Source organism: Nycticebus coucang, chromosome 20 (genome assembly GCF_027406575.1).
Source record: "Nycticebus coucang isolate mNycCou1 chromosome 20, mNycCou1.pri, whole genome shotgun sequence".
Lineage (NCBI taxonomy): Eukaryota > Metazoa > Chordata > Mammalia > Primates > Lorisidae > Nycticebus > Nycticebus coucang.
In genome coordinates this window covers 48,669,099-48,688,273 of record NC_069799.1, presented here as the reverse complement: position 1 = coordinate 48,688,273, position 19,175 = coordinate 48,669,099, and the positions used below count along the sequence as shown (strand labels likewise).

The 19,175-nt window shown below is 38.4% G+C and overlaps 1 protein-coding gene across 1 annotated transcript in view; it reads left to right on the top strand.

The window, feature by feature from the left end:
* MYO3A (myosin IIIA) overlaps positions 1-19,175 on the top strand; it is a 206,224-nt gene that overhangs the window by 138,773 nt on the left and 48,276 nt on the right. Inside the window, exons 21-25 of the mRNA XM_053572763.1 lie at positions 3,558-3,687; positions 4,666-4,745; positions 5,207-5,284; positions 15,285-15,490; positions 16,982-17,093. Of these exons, the coding sequence (XP_053428738.1) occupies positions 3,558-3,687; positions 4,666-4,745; positions 5,207-5,284; positions 15,285-15,490; positions 16,982-17,093 (606 nt within the window). The remainder of the gene's footprint in view (positions 1-3,557; positions 3,688-4,665; positions 4,746-5,206; positions 5,285-15,284; positions 15,491-16,981; positions 17,094-19,175) is intronic.

The window sequence follows — 19,175 nt, the reverse complement described above, 5'->3', positions numbered from 1 at the left end:
ATTCATAATTGCTAAGTAGTGGAAAAAGCCCAAGTGTCCATCGATCCACAAATGGATTAATAAATTGTGGTATATGTACACCATGCAATATTATGCAGCCTTAAATAAAAATGGAGAATTTACCTCTTTCATGCTTACATGGATGGAGCTGGAACATATTCTTCTTAGTAATGTATCTCAAGAAAAGAAGAAAAAGTATCCAATGTACTCAGCCCTACTATGAAACTAATTTATGGCTTTCACATGAAAGCTATAACTGAGTTATAACCTAAGAATATGGGGAAGGGGGAGAAGGAGGGGAGGGAGGGGGAGTATAGGCAGAGGGAGGGTAATTGGTGGGATTATACCTGCAGTGCATCTTACAAGGGTACATGTGAAACTTAGTAAATGTAGAATATAAATGTCTTAGCACAATAACTAAGAAAATGCCAGGAAGGCTATGTTAACCAGTGTGATGAAAATGTGTCAAATGGTCTATAAAACCAGTGTATGGTGCCCCATGATCACATTAATGTACACAGCTATGATTTAATAATTTTAAAAAAAGTAACCTTAGAACAAATGGGATTAATATTCATATACAGAACACACCATCCCAAAGATAAGGAATATACGTTTTTCTCATCAGCCCATCGTACGTACTACAAAGTCAACCACATCCTAGGATACAAATCAAACCTCAGCAAAATTAAAAGAATAGAAATTTTATCTTGTATCTTCTTAGACCACAATGCAATAAAGGTGAAACTGAATTCCAACAAAAACATTCATCCTAACACAAGACCTTGGAAATTAAACAACCTTATGCTGAATAACAGTTGGGTTTAGCAAGACATGAAAGAGGAAATTGTTAAATTCCTCAAACATAACAACAATGAAGACACAAGTTACCAAAACCTGTGGAATACAGCAAAAACATTCTTAAGAGGGAAATTTATCACATTGGTTTTCTACATTCAAAAAACAGAGAGAGCATCAACAAGCTCATGAACCATCTTATGAAACTGGAAAAAGAGGAATAATCTAATCCCAAACACAGCAGAAGAAAATAATAACCAAAATTGAATCAGAGATGAATGAAATTGAAAACAAAAGTATCATTCACAAAATTAATGAAACTTTTTGTTGAAACTTTTTGTATGAACTTTTTTGAAAAAATAAATGAAATTGATAAACTTTTGGCCAGATTAACTAGAAATAGAAAAGTAAAATCTCTAATCACCTCAGTCAGAAATGATGCAGGGGAAATAAACAGATACCACAGAGATACAAGAGATCAACTCTGAGGACTATAAGGAATTCTATGCCCAGAAATTTGGCAATGTGGAGGAAATGAATCAATACCTGGAAGCACAACCTCTCCCTAGACTTAATCAAGAAGAAATAGATTGCTTGAACAGACCGATTTTAAGAACTGAGATCAAAGAAACAATGAAAAATTTCCCAAGAATAAAAAGCCCTAGTCCAGATGGCTTCACACAAAATTCTATCAAACCTTAGAAGAAGAGTTTATTTCAATACTCCAGAAATTATTCCAAATAATTGAGAAGGAAGGAGTCTTCCCCCAACATATTCTACGAAGCAAACATCAGATGTTTGCTTCATAGGAAACAAACCAGGAAAAGACCCAACTGAAAAGGAGGATGTCAGACCAATTTCACTAATGAATATAGATGCAAAAATTCTCAATAAAATCATAGCCAATAGATTACAAGTACACTTAAAAAAATAATTCATCACAACAAGTAGGTTTCATCCCAGGGATGCAAGTTTTCACATATGCAAGTCCATAACTGTAATTCACCATATCAACAGAAGCAAAAATAAAGACCATATGATCCTCTCAATAGATGCAGGAAAAGCATTTGATAAAATCCAGCATCCTTTTCTAATTAGAACACTTAAGAAAATAGGCATAGGTGGCACCTTTCTTGATCTGATCAAAGCCATCTATGACAAACCCACAGCTAATACCACACTGAATGGAGTAAAATGTAAAGCTTTTCCACTTAGAACTGGAACCAGACAAGGTTGTCCTCTATTGTCACTACTATTTAACATAGTGCTGGAAGTTCTAGCCAAAACAATGAGGCAAAAGAAGGAATCCAAATAGGGGCACAGGAGGTCAAACTCTCACTCTTTGCTGACAGTATGATTTCATACTTAGAGAACCTCAAAGACTCAACCATCAGACTCCTAAGTGATCAAAAAATATAGCAGTGTTTCAGGATATAAAATCAATAGCCTTTGTATGTGCCAGTAGCCTTTGTATATGCCAATAACGGCTAAAATGAGAAGCTAATCAAGGACACAATTCCCTTCGCAGTAGCTTCAAAAAAAAAAATGAAATACCTAAGAATATACATAACAAAAGAGGTGAAGGACCTCTACAAAGAAAATTATGAAACCCTAAGAAAAGAAATAGCAGAAGATATTAATAAATGGAAGAACATACCATGTTCATGGCTGGGAAGAATCAACATTGTGAAAATATCTATACTACCCAAAGCAATCTATAGATTCGATGCAAACCCTGTTCAAATACCATCATCATTCTTTCAAGATTTGGAGAAAATAATTCTTCATTTTGTATGAAACCAGAAGAAATCCTGTATACCCAAGGCAATTCTTAGTAATAAAAACAAATCTGGGGTATCTCCCTACCAGACTTTCAGCTATCCAACAGGCCTCAATGAATCCCAAACAATAGAAAATAGTAATAATAAAGAAATCAATTTTCTTATCTTACACTTCCAGAGACTGAAAATCGAAGATCAAGGTGCCCTGAGCAGGGTTAGCACCTGGTGAGGCCTCTCTCTTTCTGAGTTGCAGACAGCTGCCTTTTCAATGTGTCCTTTTCACTATAAATGCCTGGGATGGGAAGGTGGGAGAGACATCTCTGGTGTCTCTTTCTCTTCTTATAAGGACACAAGTCCTGTTGGATTAGAGCCCCACTCCTGTATTTCATTTAACCTTACTTGCTTCCTTAAAGGCCTTTTCTCTAAATACCATCATGGGAGAGGTTGGGTCTTCTACATCTGGATTTTGGACGGATGCAATTCATTGCATAACAACTGTTATATTGGAGCATTCCTCAGAAATCTTTGGATTACACTGATCTTTTTAGAAATCTTTAAATTATTTAAGAGTACCAGAATTACAAACACCTGCAGTGTACTTAGACCACACTACTACTGGTGCCCAATCCAATGCAGGTGAATCAATGACCACAGAAGTAGGAGTGCCTTCATGGCCCAATGTTCTTCTTTTGTGCTGCCATCATCTCTCCAAATAGAGAAAAGAACCATACCAAATTCCCAACATAATAAATGGGAGGAATCAAATCTCTTTGGTCATTTCAACCCAAATATCAGTGAGACACAAATTTTTCTCTAGAATACACTGTAAACCTGGAGAGATGCTGCTTTTGTAGGGACTACTTTTGTAAATGTTTGTGTATCTTGTTGCTCTGCAGGGTAAGCTCTCATTAAATATCTACTGACGATGATAATGATAGCAGTGACTATGATAACGATGATAGCATACTTTACCAACAGGTCCTCTATAGTGCAAGTGGGTTCTTAGCTAAAAATAGAGACACCCTCCCAACTGACATTGTGCTACTTTTGAGGTCTTCTGAAAACAATGTAATTCGGCAACTGGTCAACCACCCACTGACAAAAACAGGTAAGGGGATTTCCTTAACTGAGACATTTCCTCCAGCCCAAACAAATGGTTTCTGTCTTTTTCTAGAATTTTTATGCATTTAATCCTCAATTTTTCATATGTTATTTTCAACTCATGAAATATGTATTAATTAATATTCTCGACCCCAGATCATCCAAAGAAAATATAAAAATAAATCTAAAGCTGGGTTTTCATTAAAGATAAATGTTTGTAGCACTCACTCAGAAAATATGGCCGATACCCTAAGCTGCTCACTAAAACAGTACACCCATCTCCAAAGAGTTCAGAATTACATGCTATAATGGGAGGTGAGCAGCCTCTGGATGGTTTTTTGAGGTTCTGAAAGTTTGGTGAGCTCTCTAAATGATACTTCCTCCTCCTGATAAAGGGCATCTATGAAAAACTTATACTCAACATTACATTTCATGGTGAAAGACTGAATCTTTCCCTCCTAGGATCAGGAAAAAGGCACAAATGTTTATTCTCATCACTTGTATTCAACATTGCATTGGTGTTTCTAGCCAGTGCAACCAAGAAACAAAGGGAAATAATAAATATATTGGAAAAGCAAGGGCAAAACCCCTGTAAATTAGTGATCCAGACGATTTCTAAGGATCATTGTAAAGTGTAGCCTGCATTACAAAAAACTCAGATGCAATTTAACATGAAAAAAAAAGAAGAAACAAATTGCTGCCTTCCTTATAATCACTTTATATATTCTAGCATTTCAAAAGAAATCCAATATTTGCCCCTTTTTCCATTTTCCAAGCTAAAGGGGTTTTTCAAATGTAAAATTTGTTGTAAATTTTCACATAATATTATTTTATCCCTAAGTGTCTCAATGAACAAATAACCAAGCATGCGAGTATGAACACTGCAGGATCAACAGTGCTTATTTTAACTTTTAAGTGAATGGGAAAAATCCTCTAACCATTAAGGATCCTAAAGGGTATATTAATATTTTCTACATTCCTGTAGGTAATCTGCCACCTTCTAAAACAAAAAATATTATCAACTATCAAATGAAGACTTCAGAAAAGTCAATCAACTTGACAAAGGTAAGAAAATGCATTTTTTACATGGAGGTGAGTCTAAGAATCATTTAAGCTTCATGATGGACACATTTGTGGGCTCCTAAAAGCAAACAGCTTTTCCTTTGTTTTTCTCCTCTTGGTCTTTTCTGTTTGAACAGATTTTTATGTTATGTTCATGTTATAGCCGATCACTAAAATAATCATGCATTTCTGATATATTTCTAACTCTTCTTTGAAATGTTACCATAAGACCAACTAAAAATGTACCAGGTAGGATCAGAGATACTCACTTTCTGTGTAAGGCCAATTCAAATTCCAGTAAGACAGACAAAACCATTACCTTAAAGTAAGAATGTCAACAACATTTTGCTGTTTTATGTATTGGAATGCATAAAATAAGGTATGAAATGGAATGCCACATGCTCCTGTACATTCTAAAGTACAGTAGATACTAAAGCATCTCTTATCTTCCTTGGTTTTCTTAGGGTGAAACTGGAGATGCTACACGTCATGCCAGAGAGACAACCAACATGAAAACACAAACAGTTGCATCATATTTTAGAGTAAGATATTAAGTTATGATGTGCTGTGCTTAGGGATGTTACTTATTCTAAATGAGTTATAGATCAAAAGCTAGTAACAAATATCAGAGTGACATTACCAAAAAAGGGTGTTTAGGGCCAGGCATGGTTGCTCTCCCCTGTAATTTTAGCACTCCGAGAGGCCACGGCAGGTGGATCACCTGAGCTCAGGCATTCAAGACTAGCCTGAGCAAGAGCAAGACCCCATCTCTACTAAAAATAGAAAAAATGGTGGCACCTGTATTCCCAGCTACTCAGGAGGCTGAGACAAGAGAATCTCTTAAGCACAAGAATTTGTGGTTGCCGTGAACTATGATGTCATGGCACTCTACCCAGGGCAACAAAGTGAGACCCTGTCTCAAAAAAGAAAAAAAAAGAGGGGGAGGGAGATTAAAGATGGCCACCGAGTAACAGCTTCCCTGCAACTGGGAACAGCGAGTCTGGGGAGACAAGACTCCAGGCATCTCTGGCCGGTGGGATCTGCCTATAATCATCCCTTTGAGGATACAGGGAGCTCTCAAGGGACTTCTGGACCCCAAGAGGAGGACAAAAACAGTGGAAAACTGGCAAGTGGTTGCGTGTGTTCAATCGACCTAATCACGCCGACAACCATAAGTACAAGCAGCAGTGAGACTGCAAACCGGAAAGGCCTTACCTGTGAACTGTTTCGGTGTTCTTGGACTTGGCACTCATTTGAACTGCCTTGGGGAAAGCTTGAGCAGGAGTGTGGAGAACTTTGGGCATTGTCTGGGGCCCCAGACTGAGCCACTGAGCTGGGCGCAGGAAGCCATTGTGAAAGAACTGCCCCGGCAAGCTCCGCCCTCAGGGTCTCAGAGCAAGGATTGGGCGGGTCAAAGTAACCTACTGACTGAGCAACCTAAAGGCGGGGACTGAGCTGCCTTACAGCCTTAATCCTTAGGGGCAGAGTGAGACGGTTTTGGCACACTGGAGCCTTGGGCTGTTGCCCTGGGTAGAGTGCCATGACGTCACAGCTCGTAGAAACCTCAAACTCCTGGGCTTGGCACCGCCCAGACCTCCATAAGAGCTGTGCAGTGACCCCCAACCGGGGACCCGCACCCACCGGGCCTCCACATTCCCTGACCAGGAACTGCGGGAGCCACGCAACCCTGCGTCCTCCCTCCTGTGTCCTCCAAGCTTCCACACTAGCCCATTCATCTGGACAGGGACTCTGGTACCTGCGTGCCCTTTGGAGCCCTCCCTGCCTCTGCGCAGAGCTCTTCTCCTGGCCAGAGACTGCTGGAGCCTTGGGCTCTCTGTGCCAAAGTCACTGGGTGCCTGGCACTCCCAGAACCGTGTACACCACCCCCAGCCCTGTTGCTGGATACGGGTGTGTCACAAACCGGAGCTGCTTCCACAACCAGAACTCCCTAGCTAGAGCAGCCCCAGAGGAACTACACAGGGTCACTCCCTACAAAGATTCAGCAACAATAGAGTGATCCTGCTGGGGTCTAATCTTGGAGAGACACCTCCCCAACTCTGAGGACAGCCAGAGGCAACAGTGAAAAACAATCATGAGGTGAAATCAACAGAAAAACACTGGCAATATGAATAATCAGAGTAGATCAACTCCCCCAAGGATCAATGGGGCAGAAACAGCACAAGACCCCATGCACAAACAAATAGCTGAGATGTCAGAAATTGAATTCAGGATCTGGATAGCAAATAAGATCGAATTAGAATTCCAAAAGTTATCTCAAGAATTCAACGGATTCAAAGACCAAATGACCAAAGATTTCGACACATTGAGACAAGAAGTTGCATCCCTCAAAGATCTGAGAAACACAGTAGAATCCCTCAGTAACAGAATGGAGCAAGCAGAAGAAAGGATTTCTGAAATTGAAGACAAAGCTTTCAAATGCTCCCAAACCCTCAAAGAAGAAGAGAAATGGAGAGCAAAAGCAGACCACTCTCTCAGAGAGCTCTCGGATAATTTGAAGAAAACCAATATTCATCTTATAGGGATCCCCGAAAGTGACAAAGTGGCTTCACAAGGCACAGAGTCTCTTCTCCATGAGATTATGAAGGAGAACTTTCCAGACATGCCAAGAGATTCCAAAATTCAGATAGCAGACAGTTTCAGAACTCCAACACAACTCAACCCGAATAAGACATCCCCCAGACACATCATAATCAATTTCACTAAAGTAAATATGAAGGAGAAAATTCTGAAAGCTGCCAGACGAGAGAAAAACATTACCTACAAGGGCAAGAATATCAGAATAACTGCAGATCTCTCTGCTGAAACCTTTCAAGCTAGAAGAGGATGGTCATCGACTTTTAATCTCCTAAAACAAAATAACTGTCAACCCAGGATCCTGTACCCAGCTAAACTGAACTTCATTTATGACGGAGAAATTAAATACTTCAACAACATTCACATGTTGAAGAAATGCGCCACAACTAAACCAGCTCTCCAGGACATTCTTAGACCTATCCTCCATAAAGACCAGCGTAATTCTCCACCACAAAAGTAAACCCACCCAAAAAATTTTTGATCAAATTCCAACTTCCACAGTCGCAAAAGGATTAAAAATGTCCCCTGGTCTCTCGAAAGGCTTATCAATACTCTCAATTAATGTGAATGGTTTAAATTGTCCTCTAAAGAGGCATAGGTTGGCAGACTGGATACAAAAACTCAAGCCAGATATCTGCTGCATCCAAGAATCGCATCTTACATTAAAAGACAGATATAGACTGTGAAGGGATGGTCATCTATATTCCAGGCAAATGGAAATCAGAAAAAAGCAGGCGTTGCAATCCTGTTCGCAGACGCAGTAGGCTTTAAACCAACCAAAATAATTAAGGATAAGGATGGACACTTCATGTTTGTTAAAGGTAATACTCAATATGATGAGATCTCAATTATTAATATTTATGCACCCAACCACAACGCACCTCAATTTATAAGAGAAACTCTAACAGACATGAGCAACTCAATTTCCTCCACTTCCATAGTAGTTGGAGATTTTAACACCCCTTTAGCAGTCCTGGACAGATCCTCCAAAAAGAAGCTAAGCAAAGAAATTTTAGATTTAAACTCAACCATTCAACATCTGGACTTAACAGACATCTACAGAACATTTCATCCCCAAAAAACTGAATACACATTCTGCTCATTAGCCCACAGAACATACTCCAAAATCGACCACATCCTAGGCCACAAATCTAACCTCAGCAAATTTAAAAAAATAGGAATTATTCCTTGCATCTTCTCAGACCATCATGGAATAAAAGTTGAACTAAATAACAACAGGAACCTGCATACCCATACAAAACCATGGAAGCTAAACAACCTTATGCTGAAGGATACATGGGTTATAGATGAGATTAAGAAGGAAATCACCATATTTTTGGAACAAAACAACAATCAAGACACGAATTACCAGAACCTCTGGGATACTGCAAAGGCAGTCCTAAGAGGGAAATTTATAGCACTGCAAACCTTCCTCAAGAAAACGGAAAGAGAGGAAGTCAATAACTTAATGAAACATCTCAAGCTACTGGAGAAAGAAGAACACTTCAACCCCAAACGCAGCAGAAGAAAAGAAATAACCAAAATCAGAGCAGAATTAAATGACATTGAAAACAAAAGAACTATAAAACAGATCAATAAATCCAAAACCTGGTTTTTTGAAAAGATCAATAAAATAGATAAACCTTTGGCCAACCTAACCAGGAAAAAAAGAGTAAAATCTCTAATTTCGTCAATCAGAAATGGTAATGATGAAATAACAACAGACCCCTCAGAAATTCAAAAAATCCTTAACGAATACTACAAGAAACTCTACTCTCACAAATATGAAAATCTGAAAGAAATCAACCAATACCTGGAAGCACGCCACCTACCAAGACTTAGCCAGAACAAAGTGGAAATGTTGAACAGGCCTATATCAAGTTCTGAAATAGCATCAACTATACAAAATCTCCCTAAAAAGAAAAGCCCAGGACCAGATGGCTTTACATCAGAATTCTACCAAACATTTAAAGAAGAACTAGTACCTATACTACTAAACCTCTTCCAAAATATAGAAAAAGAAGGAATATTACCCAGCACATTCTACGAAGCAAACATCACCTTGATCCCCAAACCAGAGAAAGACCCAACAAGAAAAGAAAATTATAGACCAATATCACTAATGAATATAGATGCTAAAATACTCAATAAGATCCTAACAAACAGAATCCAACAAGACGTCAAAAAAATTATACACCATGACCAAGTCGGATTTATCCCAGTGTCTCAAGGCTGGTTCAATATACGTAAATCTATAAATGTAATTCAACACATAAACAAACTTAAAAATAAAGACCATATGATTCTTTCAATTGATGCAGAAAAAGCTTTTGATAATATCCAGCATCGCTTCATGATCAGAACACTTAAGAAAATTGATATAGAAGGGACATTTCTTAAACTAATAGAGGCCATCTACAGCAAACCCACAGCCAATATCGTATTGAATGGAGTTAAGTTGAAATCATTTCCACTTAGATCAGGAACCAGGCAAGGTTGCCCATTGTCTCCATTGCTCTTTAACATTGTAATTGAAGTTTTAGCCATTGCAATTAGGGAAGAAAAGGCGATCAAGAGTATCCACATAGGGTCACAAGAGATCAAACTTTCACTCTTCGCAGATGATATGATCATATATCTGGAAAACACTAGGGATTCTACTACAAAACTTTTAGAAGTGATCAAGGAATATAGCAATGTCTCAAGATACAAAATCAACACCCATAAATCTGTAGCCTTTATATATACCAACAATAACCAAGCCGAACAGTCAACGACTATTCCTTTCACAGTAGTGCCAAAGAAGATGAAATATTTGGGAGTATACCTAACAAAGGACGTGAAAGATCTCTACAAAGAGAACTATGAAGCTCTAAGAAATAGCCAAAGATGTTAACAGATGGAAAAACATACCATGCTCATGGCTGGGAAGAATCAACATTGTTAAAATGTCCATACTGCCCAAAGCAATATATAACTTTAATGCAATTCCTACTAAAGCTCCATTGTCATACTTTAAAGATCTTGAAAAAATAATACTTCGTTTTATATGGAATCAGAAAAAACCTCGAATAGCCAAAACATTACTGAGCAATAAAAACAAAGCAGGGGGCGGGGCCTGTGGCTCAGTCGGTAAGGCGCCGGCCCCATATACCGAGGGTGGCGGGTTCAAACCCGGCCCCGGCCAAACTGCAACCAAAAAGTAGCTGAGCATTGTGGCGGGCGCCTGTAGTCCCAGCTGCCCGGGAGGCTGAGGCAAGAGAATTGCTTAAGCCCAGGAGTTGGAGGTTGCTGTGAGCTGTGTGAGGCCACGGCACTCTACCCGAGGGCAGTACAGTGAGACTCTGTCTCTACAAAAAAAAAAAAATTAAAAAGAAAATAAAAAAAATAAAAATAAAAATAAAAAACAAAGCAGGAGGAATCACGCTACCAGACCTCAGACTGTACTATAAATCCATAGTGATCAAAACAGCATGGTACTGGCACAAAAGCAGAGAAGTAGATGTCTGGAACAGAATAGAGAACCAAGAGATGAATCCAGCTACTTACCATTATTTGATCTTTGACAAGCCAATTAAAAACATTCAGTGGGGAAAAGATTCCCTATTTAACAAATGGTGCTGGGTAAATTGGCTGGCAACCTGTAGAAGATTGAAACTGGACCCACACCTTTCACCATTAACTAAGATAGACTCTCACTGGATAAAAGATTTAAACTTAAGATATGAAACTATAAAAATACTTGAAGAAAGTGCAGGGAAAACGCTTGAAGTAATCAGCCTGGGTGAATATTTTATGAGGAGGACTCCCCAGGCAATTGAAGCAGTATCAAAAATACACTACTGGGACCTGATCAAACTAAAAAGCTTCTGCACAGCCAAGAACATAGTGAGTAAAGCAAGCAGACAGCCCTCAGAATGGGAGAAAATATTTGCAGGTTATACCTCCAATAAAGATCTAATAACCAGAATCCACAGAGAATTCAAACGTATTAACAAGAAAAGAACACGTGACCCCATCTCAGGGTGGGCAAGGGACGTGAAGAGAAACTTCTCTAAAGAAGACCGACATAAGATCTACAAACACATGAATAAAAGCTCATCATCCTTAATCATCAGAGAAATGCAAATCAAAACTACTTTGAGATATCACCTAACCCCAGTAAGAGTAGCCCACATAACAAAATCCCCAAACCAGAAATGTTGGCGTGGATGTGGAGGAAAGGGCACACTTCTACACTGCTGGTGGGAATGCCCACTAATATGTTCCTTCTGGAAGGATGTTTGGAGAATACTTAGAGACCTAAAAATAGACCTGCCATTTGATTCTATAATTCCTTTACTAGGTTTATACCCAGAAGACCAAAAGTCACAATACAACAAAGACATCTGTACCAGAACATTTATTGCAGCCCAATTCATAATTGCTAAGTCATGGAAGAAGCCCAAGTGCCCATCGACCCACGAATGGACTAGCAAATTGTGGTACATGTATACCATGGAATACTATGCAGCCTTAAAGAAAGATGGAGACTTTACCTCTTTCATGTTTACATGGATGGAGCTGGAACATATTCTTCTTAGCAAAGTATCTCAGGAATGGAAGAAAAAGTATCCAATGTACTCAGCCCTACTATGAAGCTAAATTATAGCTTTCACATGAAGACTATAGCCCAACTATAGCACAAGACTATGGGGAAAGGGCCAAGGAAGGGGAAGGGAGAGGGGAGGTTTTGGTGGAGGGAGAATAATGGGTGGGGCCACATCTATGGTGCATCTTAGAATGGGTACAGTCGATTGCACTAATGTACACAGCTATGATTTAACAATAAAAAATAAATAAATAAATAAAAATAAAAAAAAGAGGATTTTCATTGTATTCCATTTACTATTTGGTAGATACAGGATATGTTAGTATATACTATCAAAACTCTGTGGCTTGGTTTACTTTGGTTATATTTCACCTGTAAAATTATTGTATCCCAGGTCAATCTTAAATGGCAGTCTATGTCTTGATTAAAATTTGTCCAGAGAACCAAGTGCATTCTCACTGGAATGAAACCTAAAAGAGTTTTTAATTTGATGTTGTGATAACTTCCAATTCTTCTTCTTCCTCCTGAATTAGTTTAGGTCAAGGTTGAGCCAGCATCCTTTTCCATTCCATGTCACCTTGCACATACAGAGCTGAAAACATCAAAAGGAAAATAGAACCCAGTGTAGGAAGGGGGCAAGGCGAAGAGTCACCAGGGAGACACAGTAACATGGGAAGGGAGCACGCTTAGCATGGAAGTGAGATGACCTTCCTTCCTTGGACAAAACGGGAGAAAGGAGAACTCTAGATAACCCTTCCCTGATTATTAGATTTAGTTCTTGTTTATCTCTTCTAATAAACCAGGCAATAAAAGTGAAGAAAAGTTATTAGTAATATAATTTATTTATGTATCATTTATTTTGAGACAGTCTCTGTTGCCCTGGGTAGAGTGTCATGGCATCATAGCTCACAGCAACTGCAAACTCCTGGGCTCAAGGGATCCTCTTTCCTCAGCCTTCCTAGTAGCTGGAACTACAGGCATTGGCCACAACACTGGGCTATTTTCAGAGATGGGGTCTTGCTCTTGCCCAGGCTGGTCTTGAACTCCTGAGCTCAAGCAATCCACCTACCTCAGCTTCCCAAAGTGCTAGGATTACAGGCATGAACCACTATGCCTAGTCTAGTAATGTAATTTAATGTGGGAGAGGTAAAGGAAATTGAATTAAATTTACTGTAACTGTTCAGTGAATATGTCCAGATCTCTAACAGATACATGAAATACTTTTTTAAATATGTGAATACTTTTATTATGTATTTTTCAAGTCCTACACTCATAGAAGACAGTGTGTGTTTAATCATCTCCTAGTACAATTATATGCTTAATGTCTTATGTTTGCTACTAATACATTTCCTTTACATCACGAACGCAACACAGCTGACTTGCTAAAATTTACAGCTAGATTATTTTCTTTTTTTTTTTAAGTAAATTATCCAGGACAATTATCACACTGCTGTCATTGGCCTCAAACATTGTGTGTATGTTTAAACCAGATTAGCCCATGAAATCATTTTAATATTCAGGCTGAAGTGAAAAATGGTAGAAGATAAATGCACATCGTGTGTAGTGTGTTTTCAAAGTTATTTTTTATTCTGCAGAGAGAAATGAATATAGTTTACCACCATGCCTGTGTCTCTAAGAAAAACCAGTGGCTAAGTTGCAGTTTGCTCCTGCTCAGAGTATCTCTCTTGTATCACCAGTGCCTGGCAGATGTTTGCATGACTAAAGGAATGATGACTTACAGCTAAATGTAATGAACAAAGGCTCTGAAGAGGCAGACCCAGCTGTTTGAAAAGATGGCATCTGAGTCTCAATGCCCAGGAGGAAGCCAAGCAAATTCAGCGCTTTGTCAGTTGCCCAGTTTCAGCATTTATTTTGCCCTGGCTTTGTGACTATGGGCTGTTCATGTCCAACACTAACGGAGACCCAGCCTCAGACAGCTGTGCCCATAAGTTACCCTGCCAATGAATGTGATCCTAGCCTTTGAGATACTAGTTTTCTGGGATTCCACTTTTGTTAAACCATGATTATCCTAATATGGTTATATTTAGTTGTCCAATAATTGACTATGGTTGTAATAAGGTATTAGTGTGGAACATGTTTTTCATATCTATGTGATTAGAAAAAATACTCCAAGGCTGGGTGCGGGGGTTCATGCCTATAATCCTAGCACGCTAAAAGGCTGAGGTGGGTGGATCACTTGAGCTCAAGAGTCTGAGACCCTGAGCAAAGTGAGACCCTGCCTCTACTAAAAATAGAAAAACTAGCCAGGCATTGTGGCAGGGGCCTGTAGTCCCAGCTACTTGGGAGGCTGAGATAAAAGGATCATTTCAGCTCAAAGAGTTTGAGGTTGCTGTGAGCTATGATGCCATAGCACTCAACCCCAGGGCAACAGAGAAAAACTCTGTCGACAAAAAAAAGGAAAAGGAAAGAAAAATGTTCCTAAAATAAAGAAGAAAATGATCAAATTATAAAAGATTATTTAAATGATTATCACTTTGCTTACTTTTATATCTTTGTCCTATACATGTATATTAAACTTCATTAACTTCTCTATTTTAAACTAAGAGATGATTCTGAGAAGAATTAGTTTCAATTTTATACTTTTTTTTTGCAGTTTTTTTGGCCGGGGCTGGGTTTGAACCTGGCACCTCCAGTAAACGGGGCCAGTGCCCTACTCCTTTGAGCCACAGGCACCACCCTTTTATACTTTTTTTTTTTTTTTGAGACAGAGTCTCACTTCGTTGCCCTTCATAGAGTGCCATGGCGTCACAGATCACAGCAACCTCAAACTTTTAGGCTCAAGGGATCCTCTTACCTCAGTTTTTCATTTTTTAGTAGAGACGGGGTCTCAGTCTTCCTCAGGCTGGTCTCAAACTCATGAGTTCAGCAATTCACCCACCTCGGCCTCCCAGAGTGCTAGGATTACAGGCGTGAACCACTGTGCCCAGCCTTATACTTTCTATAAAAAGAGAATTGGACAACAAAGTTAATATATAAGCAGAATTAACCACTGGGTGCCTAAACATTGCAATCTAGCTGGTTAGCCTGAGAAGATATAATTGCTTATAAACCAACTATATCAAAAATAACTTAAAATATTGATTAAAGTTGCCTCAAGAGATTATAAGCAAACTTTTAATAACAAAGTTTCTAGTTATTACCTCTATATTTTTGTAGACTTGTATCTTAAAATATATACTATAAATAAAATTTTCATTAATACAGATTTCCTTCGACCTGCTGTGACTAGTGTCAGCATTTGTTACATTCATTTTTCACATTTTATTCTTGTAATCAAAAGAAAGACCTGCAGGCTCCTAAGTTTTTGTATGCTACTCTTTTGTTGCATATTATAGTATTCCCTGATGGATTTGCTGTCTAAAATGGTGGTGGGCCAACCTCACTTTGTCCGTTGCATCAAACCAAATAATGAGCGTCAGGCAAGAAAATATGACAAAGACAAAGTCCTATTACAGCTCCGTTACACAGGAATTCTGGAAACAGCAAGAATTCGAAGGCTGGGATACTCACATCGGATACTTTTTGCTAACTTTATAAAGCGGTATGTGGATTTCTTTTTCAGTTTCCATTGTACGGCTTATGTTAAAAAATCTTCAAGGAGTGGGTTAACAAACTGTGCCTTATGTATACTGTGGAATACTATTCAGCCTTTTAAAAAGGTGGAAACTTTGCATCTTTTGTATTAGCCTGGATGGAGTTGAAATACAGTCTTCTTAGTAAAGTATTACAAGCATGGGAATGCAAGCATCCAATGTACTCAATACTAATATGAAACCAATAGAAAAACAACTACATGCCCACAAGAGAGAAAAACACAAGCATATTCAAGTGGAGGGGATGGGGGGAGAGGAAAACAGGTAAGGGGAGGAGGGAGGAGGATTGGTAAGTTACTCACCTGGTGGGTATGTTGTGAGGCTGCTGTACAGCACACCCCCTGGATGAAGGGCTCAACTACAACTTGAACTTTATTTACCTTTGAAACACAAACAATGTAACCTAATCGTGTGTACCCTCGTATTAATCTGAATATTAAAAAATTCTTCAGGAGAATTATAAGAATGAAATAGGAAAGAATGATTTAAGTTGTCTAGGAGGGAGGCATTTTGTTCGTGCAAATAATTATGAATTGAAAGAGAAAATAACTATTAACGGAAGCTGAAAGACTCTGTTGTCAGTGGGAGACCCTGTGAGGTAGCCTAGGGTATATGTCACTAGCAGAATGATAGAGTGGCCTGAGCTTCTGTACCACTAAGAAGTTGGAGAATCCAGGTTCTCATCCTGGCTCTGCTACTTGCTATGTGCCTGGGTTTATACCGGGTGATTCTGAGCTAGGAAAGATTTTGCCTCTCAAAAGACAGTTGGCAATCTCTGGAGACATTTTTGGTTTTCCTATCTAGTGGGGCTGTGGAGTGTTGCTGTTGTCTAGTGGGTCGAGGCTTGAGATGCTGTTAGACTCCATCCTGCAACACACAAGGCAACTCCCCGCAACAGAGAATTATCCTGGGAAATAACTCAAGGAAGAACAATGATGGAAGGTGTATATATCATAAAGGGAAGGTAAACTCCTTTGCTCAATTTTAACATCACCTACAAGTGTTCTGTTAACACTGGAAAGTGAAAAAAGAATAAAAGCACCTGCCCCTTTATTGCCTGGAGAATGGTTGTTTTTTATTAAAAAACAAACAAACAAAAAAAAAACCACCTAATTTTTTTTTTTGCAGTTTTTGGCCAGGGCTGGGTTTGAACCCACCACCTCTGGCATATGGGGCCAGCATCCTACTCCTTTGAGCCACAGGCATGCCCACTTTTTTTAATAACAGCATTTGTGTAGGGATTCCAGTATTAAGTTGAAAAGCAACCACAAAAGTGAAAAAAGAACTCTCAAATTTATACAAATAGACTGGTCTGGGTTTGCATCAGTTTGGAGTTTGGTCTACCCCAGAGCTGTTCTAGGAATACCTGTGTGCATCCACTAGGCCACTGAGATGTTGGACCTTTGTACAATACTTACTGGCCCTTTTTCCATTTCAAGGTACTCTGTTCTCTGCTACAAGTCAAGTGAAGAGCCTCCAGTGAGCCCTGACACCTGTGCCACCATCTTGGAAAAAGCTGGTCTGGATAACTGGGCTCTTGGAAAAACAAAAGTAATGTTTTCACATCATTTTCAAGAAGAAAATGAATAAACATGGATTTACTGAGAATATAGATTTTTGATGTTACGGACTCTGTAGATTACAATAAGGGGAGGGAATTTATAAAGCCATAAAGGTTTCTTTCTTCCTCAAAATTAAACACTTTTGCTCTTCTTAAAGGTTTCTCGTAAGAAGCACCAGAAAAATTGACCTTGAAGGTTTATAAAAAAAAAAAAGAATAAAACTTTCAATGAATATACTTCACTTATCAGAAAACAGATTGATAGGTTTTTCCTATTTTATCACCACCAAATATAGTCAAACAGCTGTAGACTATAATCAGAGTGATATAAATAGGATCCCTATTTTTATTTTTTTCCATAATTCTCAAATCTCTTTCTGTCATAAAATTGAAATTTATCCAGGGTAAAATATTCACCATTATTCTTCGATTCACTCTGTGTGTTTGGACATTGATCTATTAGCTTTTAAAGTTTATGAGATCTTAGTTTATTTAATCCCTTGGAGAATAAAGGAAACAATTGTAACCAATCTTGAATATGGAAGTAAGACAGGTTACTATTTGGAGAAAGGATTCATTGGATTTCTCAAAGATTCTTTTTGCATTACAAAATGGGGATAAGGGGATAAACAGGGGACCAGTGTGCACTACAGGTGTTTTAGTGGATTCTAAATGTATCCGTGGAGAATGGGGCAGACAGCCAAGCTAAAGCAGGAAGCTACCCAGAGACTGACCACTCAGGAATAATCACTATCAGCCAGACGACAGAAGGAAACCAAACAAACTTGCACATTTGCAAAAAAATTTATATTAGCTGTCTTGTTGGTAAGAGATGTGGAGGAGGATTTTAATAATGTTCAGATGAAGAATTAAGTCCTGTAACAATTTTAGTGAGTTAAAAAAGAAAATAAAGTCGACCTTACACTCAGTGTCCTACATATTCAGAAGTAACCCATATTTATTTTAGTATTTAGTAAGAGAATATGTGGGGCATTTAAAAATATGCATCTTATTCCTACTGTTTTCTTTTAGATGCTTACCAAGATGAATTTCATCAGGCAAAAATCTCATGATTTATGGTCTGAAACACATGCCTAACTTCAAATGGAGTTTTAACTTATAAAAAGGCCCTTCGCTGTTCTAATTCTCCATGATATTTAAGTAGCATGTTAAAGCTGTTTGTATTTTTCCACTTCACCTTTTCCAACTCATTAACATGGATAAAAGTATTTAATATAGGAACATTTCTAATGCCATAGAAAAAAATATGATGACCTTTTTAAACAGATTGAATTTTAAATGAATTGTCAACAGCAGAATGGGCTAAATATATTAACATCTAGAGTCCCATAGAAATTAAAACTGAATTAAATCAAAACCTGTTTGCCAACCGTTTGCCTATGGGGCCAAGCTTTCAAGTAATGGAATGCCAAGAAAATGCTCCAGTCAGGGTTACCAGGTCTGTAACTCAACCATAAAACCTGAGTTCAAGTGACTTTCCAGATGAATTCAATAAACTCTTTGAGGTGACTTTTATTGGCTAAATTTAGCCATTAATACAAACAAACAAACAAAACCTCTTTGTTTCCTGGGGGGAACTAAAGAGGACAGAACTAAAGATTCTTAGATGGCAATACTCCAGGACTTCAGTTCTTCCCTTCATGTTGATTTTAAGATAATCAAAAAGAGCCGGAGCCTGTGGATCAAAGGAGTAGGGCACTGGCCCCATATGCTGGAAGTGGTGGGTTCAAACCCAGCCCCTGCCAAAAACTGCAAAAAAAAAAAAGATAATCAAAAGGCTCACACCTATGGAGCACATTGCAAGGGTACAAGTCAAATCTATGAAGTATTGAACACAAATGTCTTAACACTGTGATTAAGTAAATGAGGTGAAAGCTATGTTAATTAGTAGAATGTAAGCACTCCAATTTGTACAAATAATCAACACATTGAATCCCACAAAGGCATAAATGTATTCATGATCTACGTATATATGACTTAATAAAAAAATAAATAAAAATTAAATTAAAAAAAGATAATCAAAAGTCAGTCCTCCTTTCTCCATGGCAGAT